Raw genomic sequence first — 16,244 nt, 5'->3', positions numbered from 1 at the left:
GGGGTAGACGTTAATAAAATACATTTTAATGAATAATTTAATAAATAACATGATTAATACTCTGTATAATTACTGTTTTTACATTACTGTGAGGGTTGAAGTAGGTGTTGACGTTAATAAAATCCATTGTGATGAATAATTTAATAAATACCATGATTAATACTCGGTATAATTACTGTTTTTACATTACTGTGAGGGTTGAAGTAGGTGTTGACGTTAATAAAATACATTGTGATGAATAATTTAATAAATAACATGATTAATACTCGGTATAATTACTGTTTTTACATTACTGTGAGGGTTGGGTTTAGGGTTAGGGTAGTAATAGACGTTAATAAAACCAATAAATTGCGTAATTTAATAAATAGTATAAGCATTAGTCGTTTGACAGGCGTATGACTCAGAGCGTTTGAGTCACGGAGGGCATTTAAATGGTTTAAATTACCGTAAAGCGCAAAATAATAGCCCGCATACGTGTTAGATGAACTGAGCACTCTAACAGAAACAGGCGTTTTAGACGTTTTACGGTAAAGTAGTGCCGTCGAGGGTAGGAGGCATGGAGGCGATCCTGAACTGCAGAAAAGAGGATCTAGAGGATTATTATGGGCTGCTGGGCTGTGATGAACTTTCTACGGTAAACACACAACTTACAGGAACTCACGAGACTTATTTTGAGGAGTGTGTGTGTTCCTTAGGCAGATTGAATAAGGACAATCAAAGCGCATGAGTTTTGGTGTTACACTCGCAAAATGTAAATATCGTTTAAAGAAAAGCGTTGCGAGTGATGTGAAAGGATGTGTTAATACGAAATAATACTGTCGTTATACACTTGTAGATGAAAACTGCAGCCTGTTGCTTTGGAAACGGACACCAGGCGCCATGCTGCTTATAATAGTTGATAATACACATTCAAAAGTTTAATTATTCATTCAGAAGTTTAACATCATTGTTTAAGTAAATTATTCGTGTCACAAACGTTTATGATCATCTCTCACAGACTGAACAGATTGTCAATGAGTTTAAAGTGAAAGCTCTGGCCTGCCATCCTGACAAACATCCAGAGAATCCCAAAGCAGGTACAAACCTTATCAAACCTTATTAAAATGATTATTTTTAAGCCAGTGTGTCTTGTATAAATGTTTTTTTTTTGTCAGACAAAAATAAATTGAAACAGAAAGTGTTTGTATGGTCCTTGTGCATTTGAGGCATAGACTGATTTTAATTACATGAAAAAAGTACATTATTTTAAAGCTTTACATCTATTTTCGCTATAATTTGTTACTATTTGCTCATCTATTCTCTTATATATTCTTAATTTGCTACTATTTACACTTGAATTTAAAAATGTGATTGGCTTGTTTTTTTTTTCTTTTCTTTATTTTTCCACATGTTGTGTTTGTATTATATTACTGTACTCGTTTTCTGCTCTGCAAACAATTATTTTCGTACTTTTCTTAGTCCAAATTTCTAAAAATTCTTAAATCAAGAAGTGCGTTTACTAGACATTTAAAAAAAATACAGTTCTGTTGTCAGAAATAAATCAAAATTAAGTAATTTTACTACAAAACAAGCTAAATTATCTCTCTAAATTAGAATTTTTATATATTTTCCCCCCAATTTCTTTTTAACGGAAAGAACATAATAGTTTAAATAACTGATTTATTTTCTCTTTGCCATGATGACAGCACATAATATTAGATAATAGACTAGATATTCTTCAAGACACTTCTATACAGCTTAAAGTGACATTTAAAGGCTTAACTAGGTTAATTAGGGTAAAGTTAGGGTAATTAGGCAAGTCATTGTATAACAGTTTGTTCTGTAAACAATCCAATACTAATATTGCTTAAGGGGGCTAATAATATTGACCTTAAAATGGCTTTAAAAAAATCAAAAACTGCTTTTATTCTAGCTGAAATAAAACGAATAAGACTTTCTCCAGAAGAACAAAATATTATCAGAAATACTGTGAAAAATTCCTGAATCTGTTCAACATCATTTTGGAAATATTTGAAAAAATATATATATAAAAAATCTATTTTGAATATGTACTGTATAACTATATACACTCACCGGCCACTTTACTAGGTACACCTGTCCAATTGCTCTTTCTAATCAGCCATTCACATGGCAGCAACACAATGCATGTAGACATGGTCAAGACGATCTGCTGCAGTTCAAAGTGAGCATCAGAATGGAGAAGAAAGGGGATTTAAGTGACTTTAAATGTGGCATGGTGGCATTCTGCTGCCACATTCGGATGGTCGGGTCAGAATTTGGCATCAACAACATGAAAGCATGGATCCATCCTGCCTTGTATCAACGGTTCAGGCTGGTGGTGGTGGTGTAATGGTTTGGCGGATAGTTTCTTGGCACACTTTGGGTCCATTAGTACCAATTGAACATCGTGTCAACGTCACAGCCTACCTGAGTATTGTTGCTGACCATGTCCATCCCTTTATGAGCACAGTGTCTCCATCTTCTGATGGCTACTTCCAGCAGGATAACGCACCATGTCATAAAGCTCCAATCATCTCAGACTGGTTTCTTGAACATGACAATGAGTTCACTGTACTCAAATGGCCTCCACAGTCACCAGTTCTCAATCCAATAGAGCACCTTTGGCATGTGGTGGAACGGGAGATTGGCATCATGGATTTGCAGCTGACAAAAGCTGTGATGCTATCATGTCAATATGGAGCAAAATCTGTGAGGAATATTTCCAGTACCTTGTTGAATCTACGCCACGAAGGATTAAGGCAGTGCTGAAGGCAAAAGGGGGTCCAACCCGGTGCTAGTAAGGTGTACCTAATAAAGTGGCCGGTGTGTGTAAATATACAGTTGAAGTCAGAATTATTAGCCTCCCCCCTGTTTATTTCTTTCCCCAATTTCTGTTTAACGGAGAGAAGATTTTTGTTCAACACATTTCTAATCATAATAGTTTTAATAACTCATCTCTAATAACTGATTTATTTTCTTTGTCATGATGTCAGTAAATAATATTAGACTAGATATTCTTCAAGACACTTCTATACAGCTTAAAGTGACATTTAAAGGTTTAACTAGGTTAATTAGGTTAACTAGGCAGGTTAGGGTAATTAGGCAAGTATTTGTATAATGATGGTTTGTTCTGTAGACTAATCGAAAAAAATATATAACTTAAAGGGGCTAATAATATTGACCTTAAAATGGTTTTTAAAAATTTTTAAACTGCTTTTATTCTAGCCGAAATAAAACAAATACGACCTTCTCCAGAAGAAAAAATATTATCAGACATACTGTGAAAATTTCCTTGCTCTATTAAACATCATTTGGGCAATATTTAAAAAAGAATAAAAAAAAAAATCAAAGGGGGGGCGAATAATTCTGACTTCAACTGTGTGTGTTTGTGTGTGTGTATATATATATATATATATATATATATATATTATATATATATATATATATATATATATATATATATATATATATATATATATATATATACACGTATAGTTATGAGATAAAACATTTAATTTGGGTGACCACATCAAATAAATTGTAAGTAAATGGAATCTTTAAAAATGTCATCAGATGATTGTGAATATGATGAACTCTTGTTTGATGATTTTAATCTTGCAGTGGAGCAGTTCCAGAAGCTACAGGAAGCCAAAGAAGTTCTCACAGATGAGAAGAAGAGAAAGAGTTATGATCTGTGGCTCAGAAGTCAAATTAAAATCCCTTTCAGTGAATGGCGAGCACTCAGCGACTCTGTGAAAACAGTAAGTGAGTGACTATAAAGTGCCACGATTGACCAATCAGAATCAAGTATTCCAGAGAGCCGTGTAATAATAAACAAATGCAAGAAAGATAGCATTGCATCCTGTCATGGATCAAAAAAATTGCATTGACAAATAATGTTCTTTCAGTCAATGCACTGGGCTGTGAAGGCCAAGAAGGAGCCGATGCTTGAAGCTGCAGAAGATTTAAATCCATCAGAGAATGAAAACACGGTGCAGGAGAAACCATCTGAAGCATCACTGTCGTCAAGTAGGAGACTTGTGTTTAATCTGAGATGTTATTGATTTGTTTCATTTCTTAATGTTCACCTATTCTGCCCCTTGTAAAATAAATGTCTAATGTTGTGTGTGTGTGTGAAGTTTCAGCTGAAATTAATAATGTTTATAACTCTCTGAAACTGACCCTTTTAGGCTTTGATGCTAATTGTGGTGCTTTGGTGACTGTCGCTTTAAATTCAAATGAGACTGCTTTCTTTCAAAAGAGGGTGGAGCTAAAAATGCCTGTGTGTCAGCATAACGGCAGATTCAAAACTAATGACAGACGGCTGCTTCTCACTCAGGGCTGTTTATGCGAATGAGGGAGAAATAGTCACTAGTGGGCGGGGCTTTCCCCCTCTGATGACACGTTCAAAGGGAACATGTCAATCAAAGTGTTTCAGCAGACTATTAGAAGCTGGATATATTCACACACTGCTGACACACAACTGTGTTTAAACCCCTTATTAAAGTGATCTCTGCATAATAGCTCCACTTTAATTCCCTAATGTTTGTGTTTTGACAGGTGATTATTGGCACCAGAGGTTTCGATGGGCTGGTGAAGCTCCTACTGGCCTTTTGCAGAAGTTCAGAAACTATGAAATATGATTTAATATGTTCTGTTGTTCATTTTTTTGGGTGGCCTGGTCATGTGTAACTGAATGCAGAGTCAAGTATTGCTTGTTAAACGTTCAACGTTGATCACAGAACATCGACTTTGTGCATTTATTTGTTCGCTAATATATGTTGAAATGTCATATTCAGATGTGATGCCTTAAATATCAGGAGTTTTGTCAAGTGTAAGTAAAACATGGCTTATTCTGGAAGTAAAATATTATAATAATTCCTACTAAATTCATTTTAACAAGACACTCCTAGAGTACGCATAGTTACTTTATCACATGTAACTGTAATATATTTAATATTTTGTAATTAATTTTTTCTCACAGTAATGTTTTAAGAGAATATATATTCATTAATTCTCTTTTCGGCTTAGTCCCTTTATTAATCTGGGGTCGCCACAGTGGAATGAACCGCCAACTTATCCACCACATGTTTTACGCAGTGGATGCCCTTTCAGCTACAATCCATCACTGGGAAACACCCATACACCACGGACAATTCAGTTTCTTAAATTCCCCTATAGCGCATGTGTTTTGACTGTGGGGAAAACCAGAGGACCCGGAGGAAACGCATGCCAACACGGGGAGAACATGCAAACTCCACACAGAAACGCCAACTGACCCAGCCGAGGATCGAACCAGCGACGTTCTTGCTGTGAGCCGATTGTCCTACCCACTGCGCCACGGTGAGACCGAATATATATATATATATATATAACGTTTAATTAATTATACTTAAAGTAACTATATAAGCCATGATCTTGTAAAAATGTCAACATTGTATTGATGTTTTTATTTATTGTCCGTGCATATGATATGATTTCTGTATGTGGTAGATACATGTTTGCGAAAATGTATGAGGTAAAGTATTAGTATTAGTGTTGTTTGTCATCTTTTGCATTGTATTTTATTGTTATTCGCTAAATTAAAGTCTCTTGTGCAATAGGAAATTATCGTAGTGACTGTTGCATTGCTTTTATTATAATTTTATATTATTAAAACTGAATGTATTCTCTAAAGGTTTAGAGAACCTATTAGAGTTTAAAGGTTTGCAACCTATTATTTTAGGGGAGAAACTTATCACTCAGTTTAATTTTAACCACAGTATAGTCTTATGGATTATGAATTTTTTAATATGTAGGAAACAAAGAGAGTAAATAGGGCACTATCAGACATCATTAATATTTCTATAGGCTCTCCACAAGGCTGTGTACTTTCTCCTGTTCTTTTTATATTATATAGAAATGATTGTCAGACACAGGAAAATAGGCACTTGGTTAAATATGCAGATGATGCTTTCTCACTCAGACCAGGAATATGGTCCAGTCCTGCATGATTTTATCTCATGGTGTAATAAAATGAAACTTGACCTGAATGTGTCAAAAACTAAAGAAATGCTGATTAACTTTGGCAAAAAAAACACCTGCTCTCCAAAAGCTGCTAATCAATGACACACAGGTTGAGCTTGTGAATTTTTTTATTTACCTTATTCTGACAAAAAAAAGCAGTATTATTAAGGTGTTTAATTTGAGTTGCTTCCAACATTCCCTTCAATCTCCTCCAATATGTACAATGTAAAGATTTACATTCATTAGCAAATTTAGTTTAATTTGAAGAACAATAACTGTTTATTTTCCCGTTAATTTTGCATATCAATAAAACCTAATTGATAGCAGAAGAGGCGGCATGGTGGCTCAGTGGTTTGCAGTAGTTATAGTGACAGTTGAATTCTTGAAAACTTTTACAACCCTTTTATATATTTATATATTTCTTGTTGTACCTATTGTTTTTTAAATGTTCCTCCATATTTAGTTCACTAAATAAAGCCCTTGTCCACCATGTCATGCCAATGTCCACCCTGTCATCTTGTTTTCCACCGTCATGTTCTACTTTTATGAAAATAAACAAATTATTTATAAGATCATCATAATGTCTTGTGTGATTTCTTAATTAACCAATAACAGCCAGTTAATAATGTTTGAAATTTAGACAAAATATTTTAGATTTTGGGTTTTATTTTGAAAATAATGTGTAACGATTGCATATTTTATTTGGAAACAAATGTTTTGTGCATATTTTGATTATTTTTTTGCCTTTATTGGACAGGACAGTAGGTTGATAGGACGTGAAGAGGGAGAGAGAGGTGGGTAGGATCGGAAAAGGTCCACGAATGGGATTCTAACTCAGGACGCCCTGCACCATGTCACCGCACTAACCACTATTGCACCAACATATTTTGATTATTATAAATAGACTTTTTCCATAATCTATAAAATTGGGTTGGTAAAGGGACACATTACCTTTCTGAAAATATACATTTTATAATCACACTGCAATGAGAATATACTTATGCTACTTTGAATTTGTCTATGACAGGATTGACACAGTTTGAGGTTTGTTTACTGTTTTTCTGCTTGCAGGAGCTCGATCAATATTCGTTTCTTACAGCCTAAAGTCTAATTAATACAACAACTATGTGTTTATATAAAAAATCTCAAACTTTTTTTTTTAATTCTGATGTCTCAAAGGCACTTTATAGTGTTAATGACCCTTGAATTAATATTCAACTTTAGTATATGTCCAACAGGGTTATAAAAACTTTCGTTACTTGAAATAAATCAAACATTAACTTAAAATAAAATATAAATATCTTAAACTTTTGTATTTATTAAAAGAATTAAACACGACAATGTGCACAGAAAAATAAAAACCAATTCAAACAATGAATAAAAACAGCAGTATATATTTGATACAAAAAACGATGTATTTTTAAATATCAATTAGACTTAATATGTTTTTAATGTTATAATATTTCGATTCTGCTAATGTATTAACATAAATAATCGTTTTAATTAAGATTTAATTCGGATTCTCTCTCTTTTTGTATTGTATTCTGTCGAAACAGATTTATTTACATTTACTTATATTTTACTGTCCTCTCGAATAACATTTTTATAATTCTCTCTCTCTCTTTGTATTGTATTCTATCTATTTGAACTCGCAACACTTTAATTTCACTTATATTTGACTGTCCTCTCGAATAACACCTGTCCCGCTCTTCCTCAACTCCCTCTTCATTCATTGGTCAAAGTCCAGCGGTTCTCCTCTGTGATTGGCCGATCCTCACGTCAATCATTTTCTTCACTTTCCCTGACACCGCGTCACATACAGCAGTGAGTGTCAGCTGGAGCGCGCTCGAGGACGACTGAAACTTTCTAAAACTGTCACAAAATGGCAAGTAGAATCCTGCTGAGAGCCTGTCGGGTGACCCTCATGGGCAGACAGAGTGTTTTTATGAAGACCCCTCAACGGGCGATGGCTGGTAAAGGTAATGGCGATTGAAGAATTGATTATTATTGAGATATTTAAATATGCGCGCGACACACTAGCGGTTATTGGAATTATTTATTATTCACGTATAATAACAAAGCAAATACTTCTGCTTTTAAATTAAGCACATGTGAGTGCTCTAATAATAAACACAAACATATGAATTCTCATTAATATCTGAATAACTTCTTTAGTAAGTACTTTCAAATGCGCTGAACGTGATTTGAAGCTGTAAGAAGTATAATATCGGTCTCTTCTGATCCATAAAGGGTTATTTTAATCAAGGTCATGGGCTCTTTATGCTGTAAAGGGCCGCTCTGGCCTTTCTTGGCACCAAAATCATGTTCGTGTGCCAGTTATTGTGGATCATGGCGATCAGCAGGCGCGCGCACGCTCAAGAGACACCGCAGTTTAGCGACTGCTGGTGGAGAAATACTGGAACTGCATCCTCAAGACCAAAACAACTTGGTCTTAATCAGCTTAATATGCACATTTTCCAAATTGATGTGCATTTTAGCATTTTTATTAAGCTATATTTATGATATATTCCCAAATGAAGATGAAAATAGTTTGATGAAACGCATGTCTTCCACCTCAAAGCATGAGCGGTGTCTTGTTCTCAGGTATTCCCACAGATGATGAGCAGGCCGCTGGGCTGGAGAGACGCGTCCTGCAGGCCATGAAGAAGGGCCAGGTCAGTGACGTTTATATTCCAGCAGAATGTCGGCTTAGTGCGTTTGTGTGTGTGTTTGTTCATTCTGAATCTGTCATGCAGGATCCCTACAGCATATTAAGGCCCAAGCAGTACACCGGCACCAGAGAAGACCCGCATATTGTGCCCAGCATCAATAACAAACGACTGGTCGGCTGCCTCTGTGAGAGACATAAACACACACACACACATATACACACACTCAGATGCGTGCATGCAGACATTGCCCACACACACATGCATGTACGCACACAAACACTATATATATATATATGCACACACATACATACACACACAAATATATAATACAAACACACAGACATGTATGCGAACACACATAGACATACGCACACATAAACACAAAAATATATATGTGTGTTTGTCTATGTATGTACATATGCATACATACATAAACATACAAACACACAGATGGACAAACCCACATTCATACAAACAGATACGAACGCAAGCACTGACACACACACACAAAGATATGTACAAATACACACACATTTACTTCAATTCCCCTGAAAGGAAGACGTTATGAGTAACCGTGTGCTTCTGTGTGTGTGTGTGTGTGTGTGTGTGTAGGTGAGGAGGATAACACAGCTATCGTCTGGTTCTGGCTTCATGAGGGAAACTCTCAGCGCTGTCCATCCTGCGGATCACACTATAAACTGGTCCATCATGAGCTTCCACACTGAACACACACACACCAGCAGAAACACTGATGCTTCTGCCATGTACAGCGCTTAATAATAAAAAATAAACTCTTTTAACACAACACACACTCCTGATCTCCTGTTTCTATGACTTATATATTGAATAGATGCAATGTTTGACCCATTGGGTCACATGGTCTTCCAGAATGGTTGGGTAGTCCTTGGCAGTGACCCAGCGTCCATCTAGCACAAGTATTGGACCTAGTGAATGCCATGATATTGCAGCCCAAACCATCACTGATCCCCCTCATGCTTCACTCTGGGCATCAGCAGTCTGGGTGGGACGCTTCTTTGGGGCTTCTCCACAACATAACTCTCCCGGATGAGGGAAAGACAGTGAAGGTGGACTCATCAGAGAACAATACATGTTTCACATTGTCCACAGCCCAAGATTTTCACTGCTGGAACCATTGAAACTGGCGTTTGGCATTGGCACAAGTGACCAAAGGTTTGGCTATAGTAGCCGACCATGTGTATTGACCCTGTGGAGCTCCAGACCAACAGTTCTGCGGGAAACAGGAGAGCTGAACAGCTTCCTCTTGTGTCCACTGTTCCTCCTGTTGAATGTGGTGGTTTGCTGACATTAATCTGGATACTGTGGCTATTGATAATCACAAAGACTTGCTGTCTTGGTTACAGATGTGTCAGCGAGACATGCACCAACAATGTCCTCTTTTTAACTGATATGTCACCCATAATGTTGTGTGCATTGAAATACTTTACTGCTCTCTCTCTCTCTCTCTCTCTCTCTCTCTCTCTCTCTCTCTCTATATATATATATATATATATATATATAGGCGGCATGGTGGCTCAGTGGTTTGCACTGTCGCCTCACAGAAAAAAAGATCGCTGGTTCGAGTCCCGGCTGGATCAGTTGGCATTTCTGTGTGGAGTTTGCATGTTCTCCCCGTGTTGGTGTCGGTTTCCTCCGGGTGCTCCGGTTTCCCCCACAGTCCAAACACATGCGCTATAGGGGACTTGATGAACTAAATTGGCTGTAGTGCGTGTGGATGTTTCCCAGTACTGGGTTGCAGCTCGAAGGGCATCTGCTGCGCAAAACTATCCTGGAATAGATATTAAAATTCCCTGATTTTCAATGTCTAGAATAGATTAAAATTTCAGATCTTCCATGACCTGTAAAAACTTTTTTAATGATTGAGGATTGAGGTTAATGATTGTAAAAAAAGAAAAATACAATATATATATATATATTTTAATATTAGACACACATCTGATGCTTGTATTTGACCAGCACCACAACTTCACACATTGGGTTAAGTTAGGCTGTACAGTCTCCATGTTCAGTCCTTTACTTCCACTGTATCTGTTCAGCCGAGGGAACTAAACCAACCCTGTGACGTCAGACACAACGATATTTAAAGATGGCGGCGCCCTAGGTCTAAAATCTATAGTAAAACCTGCCGTTTTCTGCTAAATGCTTACATTAATCGAGTTTATTTAATATATTTTCATTTAAAGTGGAATCCTATGTACAAGATAAGGTAAACTTGACTGAGTGCTTCATTTCCCCTTTAAATGCTAATAACGTGAACTAACTACTGAAAGCAGCAGCAGATAGTTCACCTCAGATCTTGAAAATAAAATAAACCGTGTGAAATGGAACTTTAGATCAGTGCAAACCAACACATATCAGAGATTCAGCATTTAATGATGTTAAAGAGGTTTATTATGTATTCATTTAATTATTAACCTTACCACTTGGCTGGAGTGCAGTGAGTGCACTATTCTGTGCTTCTGAATGGCTGCATTTACATTTCTGTCGTGTTTCGTCTGGTGCAAACAGCCCAATTGCTTAACATCACTGCAAATCTCCTCAAGTAGTGCGTTGTTAGGACACAGGCTTACAATGTAACCTGCTCCCCCCTAATGTTTACTCTCCTAATATTTAGATTATTTGCTAGTTAATATCCACCTCATGGGGAACTCTGAATCTGCATCTCATTTCAGAGTCTGCAGATGTCCACCGGAGATCGCATTTCGGTCACAGAATGAATGACTTCTTGCTGAAATATAATTGGCTAAACTGGCAGTGGGCGGGCTAAATGACCAAAACAAGACAGCCGTTCTGGCACATAACGCACATTTTCAAAGCAGAATATCTGACTTCAGCATTGTTTTTCAGATAAACAAGAATGTTCACCGAGCATGTTTCTGAATATCTGCAAACACATGATGGTGTTTTTATGCTTTAGAAGACTTACATACAGCAGCTTTAAGGCAGGATGGCGATGATCTTATTCAACCACTAAAACACACATACATAACAAACAATAACATCAAAACTAGAAAATATTGTATTTATTTACAATTTACAGACACAAGAAAAACTTCAGCATTTGTTTCATTGCTTCCATGTGCCTTTTAACACACACACACTCACTCTCACATACACACTCACACACACTGCAAAACGAGTGCATTAAGACTAATAATGAATGTCCTGCACGTTGAGAGAGTTTATCACTCGCTTATTATTGTACTTGCTCATACATTTATTACTCAGAAACTTTATTAGTGGCTTTTTTTGAACTCATGCAAACGTCTTAATACCTGTAAGGCTTTGCATTGCCACTGAACACATTCACTTTTCATCAGTTTTCTGCTGCTGATCTCAGATTTTGCTACTTACTCAATAATATCTGAAAATTAAACGCAACTGAAAACAATCAATGCATGTTGTTTTTAAGTTACCAGATAAACACTCTCTCTCTGTTTTCCTGATTTAAATAAAGACCAATGCTTCTTGAGGTCCAAAGAGTAAAGTAAAAACTAATAATAATAAATAAAAACAAAAATACCCCAAATATTGCGGTAAATTGAGTCATTTTAGGCCACAATAATCTGATTTATTTTCAGAAAGTCCCTGATACTCCATAACTTCGACAAGGAAAAACTCTGCAGCTCTCAGAATTAGCGATTTACTCAAAATCTGAAAACAATCGATGCGTGTTGTTGTATTTAGTTAAGGCACGTGACACAGAAGAGGTCTGTGAGGTCCTGTAACCACACACACAACCTTACTTAAACAAAATCTGAATTATTAATTATATTATTTATGTTACAATCAAAGTTATTGGTACTTTTAGAGTAAAATAGAGAATAAAAAGAATTTATTTGTAACCGAAACTAAACACAAAGGGCTTTTAGAGCTGATAACATTACAACAGGATCATTAATGCTAATAATAAACATTAGTGTCATTTCTACATATACCAGCGGTCTCAAACTCAATTCCTGAAGGGCCACAGATCTGCACAGCTCCAACCACCTCCACCTCCAACTAGTAGTCTTGAACACCTTGATTATTTGGATCAGCTGTGTTTGATCAGAGTCGGAGCAAAACTGTGCAGAGCTGTGGAGTTTAAGACCTCTGACATATACTAATAAACTTAATAGCATAAGAGCTTGTGTATTTTAACAGTAGTTAATGCATTTTCAATAGTTAATTCATTTTATATAATGCAATTATATATATTAAATAATGTTATTAATGTAATAAATACAGCTTTTGTTATATGCTTTTTGAGCATCCTTGAGCAAATAACTAAATCTATATTATAATTTATTGTTATAATTATAAAACATTATGATTTGACAATATAATATATTAAACATATTACTATATTGTAACATTATAATATTATGTTTATAATATGAATGTTTAAAACATTAGAAAACATTATCATAAACTTTATAATATATAATGTTTGTAATTACATGGAAAGTTCAGATGCAAAAACCTTTAAATGTCGTCTGAAATTTTCTCTAAAATGAGTATTTTCATCAGTCTCCTGTGTGTGTGTTCAGTAATATCGTTTTTATAGCAGAGAATAAGTCCTTATTCTGGTCTTTAAAATGAAATATCTCGACATAAAGGAGGCTGAGAAAAATGTTCATTTTCGAAGGAAATTTCAGACGGCACTCAGAGGTTTCTGCATTTTAACTCTTTATTTATTTAATATAATAATATAATAATACAATATAATATTTATAAGAATTTTAATGTTTAAAACATTATTATAAAATATAAACATTGTAATAAATGTTTGTGACAATATTTTAAAGATATTATATTGTAATATAACGTTTATAATATTATTAATGCTTAAAACATTATAAAATATTATCCAAAACATCAATTATTGTTTGTAACATGTTAAATATAATATATATTATTACTACATCATATATTAAGCATATATTTACAAACTTAAAATGACATCATATATACATACATATATATATACACACACACACATTTTTATATATATATATATATATATATATATATATATATATATATATATACATACATATATACATACATATATACACACACACACATATATATACATATATATATATATACACACACACACACACATATATATATACATATATATACACACACACACACACACATGTATATATACACGTGTGTGTGTGTGTGTGTGTGTATATATATATATATATATATATATGTATATGTATATGTATATTTATGTATATGTATACATATATATATATATATACATACACACATAAATACATACATACACACTGACATATGAATCATTATATATCATAAATCATAAACAGTGTAATATAAGTATTATATATAACATGTAATTTTGATATTAACATTAATGAACCCATCCTTTTTAATATAATATTCTAATAATATGCTTATTATTAATTAATATTTATTTAATAACATTAATATAGTTAAGTTGTACAGGACTGACAGAAAATAGGAGAAAAAGAAACAAACAAAACATAAAATTCCCCCAAAACTGAGTAAGTAACAAAATCCTGACCTCCAAATACTGCTAAGATGTTTCAGCCCCACTGGGACTTGATTTGCTTTATTTCAGCTGTGATGATTATTGAGATGCAGAATCAGTCCTGTGCTAATCTTTTAAAGCAGCAGCAGCAGCAGCAGAGCCTCAGTAAATGCTGTGTGTTTTACCTCTGCTCCTCAGACCAGGTTAAAGCCCTGGTTGTGTTCAATGGCGTGCAGCAGCTTCTCCTTCAGTGTGTGTTTGCTGGTGTATTTGGGCAGATCCAGCAGGTTAAAGCATGTGTGTGCGACTGGGAAATACTGCTCTCCTCCTGCCGTCGGCTGAATCACCAGAGACAGACTCTTCATGCCCAGAATGGGGATACGATCACTGCCTGTCAGGAACACTGCAGGACACACACATACATACACACAGACACCACACACACATATAATCTTACTATTTAGTGAAGTGATTGAATGACTTCTTGAGTACATACAGTATGTTTCTTTTCAGATAACGTAATTAGAAAAGTACTTTAAATACAATTATAATGATGTGATTATGAGTAACTGATTACTTGACTGATTTACATTGACAGCCATTATGAGCAACTTGTGGGTATAGACCAGGGATGGGCAAACTCGATCCTGGAGGGCCGGTGTCCCTGCATAGTTTTGCTCCAACCCTAATCAAACACACCTGCTTGTAGCTTTCTAGTGATCTTGAAGACACTAATTAGGGTGTTCAGGTGTGTTTGATTAGTGTTGGAGCAAAACTCTGCAGGGACACCGGCCCTCCAGGATCGAGTTTGCCCATGCCTGGTATAGATAGTGGTATAGATTGTTGTAGTATGGCGACTTTCACTGACTAAAAAAAGTTAGACACCCAAGACCTATAATAAATAGAAAAATAAAGAGTGTTGTGTTAATTTAGTGATTCTGGAATCGCTATATTTAGTGCAAAATCAAAGAGAATGCTGTAAAATGTAGAGAAGTTTGTGATTTTTTTGTTTAATTACCACAAATTTTCAGCATTTTTAAAGCCAGGCAGGACTGTACATTATATGCTGTTAATCTAAACTCCAACATGTCTGACTTACACAGGAACTGTTTCTTCTTCTCCAAAGGCAGCTCGTGAAAAACCTCCCAGAATATCTTGATGGTGGGATGATCGGCCCAGTACTCGCCCTTATACTCGGTGCTCTGATGATCAAGAGTTACACATTAACACACCTATATATGCTTAAATTATCTGCATCCATACTTTTACTTCCAGGAGACCCTTATTTTAACAATCCTTAATGACCTCTCACCTTTTAAAAACAAACCCTAGCAGAAAATAATTGAAAAATCTGTTGATTTTAATAATCGCAAGCGTAACGATATAAAGATTACAATAATAAGATTAACACATCATATTGTTATTCCAGTTTGTTTATTGTTAAATAAAATAATAAATAATATAAAGTGAAATAAAATTTAATACAAAATTTGGAATAAAATGGAGCATAAAACTCACTTTTTCATACTCTTCAATGTCAAGTTGTTGGATGAAAAATCAATATCATAATGCGATTTAAAAGCAGAAATAAATAAATAAATAATAATAATTATTCTAAAAAGAAAATGATTCATTTACAGATTTTGTTTTACTGTGTACTGATGAAAATCGATAGCAATTTGATGATAAAACTAATTATTGACCATTTTATTACTCAATAAAGGTGTATTTACTTAATTACTGACATGGTGGCTCGGTGGTTAGCACTGTGGCCTCACAGCAGGAAGGTTGCTGGTTTGAGTCTCGGCTGGGTCAGTTGATGTTTCTGTGTGGAGTTTGCATGTTCTCCTCGTGTTGGCGTGGGTTTCCCACACAGTCCAAACACATGCACTAAAGGGGAATTGATGAACTAAACTGGCCACGGTGTACGGATTTGTGTGTGAATGTGAGACTGTATTGGTGTTTCCCAGTACTGGGTTGCAGGTGGAAGAGCATGCGCTGTTTAAAACATATGCTGG

The 16,244-nt window shown here is 35.1% G+C and overlaps 3 protein-coding genes across 4 annotated transcripts in view; 2 read left to right on the top strand and 1 right to left on the bottom strand.

Moving 5' to 3' along the window:
* Positions 1-532: 532 nt before the first annotated feature.
* Positions 533-4,744, top strand: dnajc12 (DnaJ (Hsp40) homolog, subfamily C, member 12). Its single transcript, XM_056470968.1, has 5 exons — positions 533-634; positions 998-1,076; positions 3,622-3,761; positions 3,909-4,029; positions 4,561-4,744. The coding sequence occupies exons 1-5, from the start codon at positions 557-559 to the stop codon at positions 4,641-4,643; spliced, it is 501 nt and encodes a 166-aa protein (XP_056326943.1). The 5' UTR covers positions 533-556; the 3' UTR covers positions 4,644-4,744.
* Positions 4,745-7,847: 3,103 nt separating this feature from the next.
* LOC130239569 (cytochrome c oxidase subunit 5B, mitochondrial) lies at positions 7,848-9,483 on the top strand. The gene is made up of 4 exons (XM_056470827.1): positions 7,848-7,985; positions 8,611-8,681; positions 8,763-8,862; positions 9,291-9,483. The coding sequence occupies exons 1-4, from the start codon at positions 7,889-7,891 to the stop codon at positions 9,401-9,403; spliced, it is 381 nt and encodes a 126-aa protein (XP_056326802.1). The 5' UTR covers positions 7,848-7,888; the 3' UTR covers positions 9,404-9,483.
* A 4,786-nt stretch (positions 9,484-14,269) lies between these two features.
* Positions 14,270-16,244, bottom strand: part of herc4 (HECT and RLD domain containing E3 ubiquitin protein ligase 4) — a 47,251-nt gene continuing 45,276 nt past the window's right edge. For both annotated transcript variants that reach the window (XM_056470578.1, XM_056470579.1), the window contains exons 23-24: positions 15,326-15,428; positions 14,270-14,629 (exon numbers count right to left, since the gene is read on the bottom strand). In XM_056470578.1, the coding sequence (XP_056326553.1) occupies positions 14,421-14,629; positions 15,326-15,428 (312 nt within the window). In that variant the 3' untranslated portion in view covers positions 14,270-14,420. The remainder of the gene's footprint in view (positions 14,630-15,325; positions 15,429-16,244) is intronic.

Source organism: Danio aesculapii, chromosome 13, assembly GCF_903798145.1.
Source record: "Danio aesculapii chromosome 13, fDanAes4.1, whole genome shotgun sequence".
Classification (NCBI taxonomy): domain Eukaryota; kingdom Metazoa; phylum Chordata; class Actinopteri; order Cypriniformes; family Danionidae; genus Danio; species Danio aesculapii.
The sequence above is the reverse complement of the archived record's forward strand: the minus strand, read 5'-3'. Positions and strand labels throughout refer to the sequence as shown.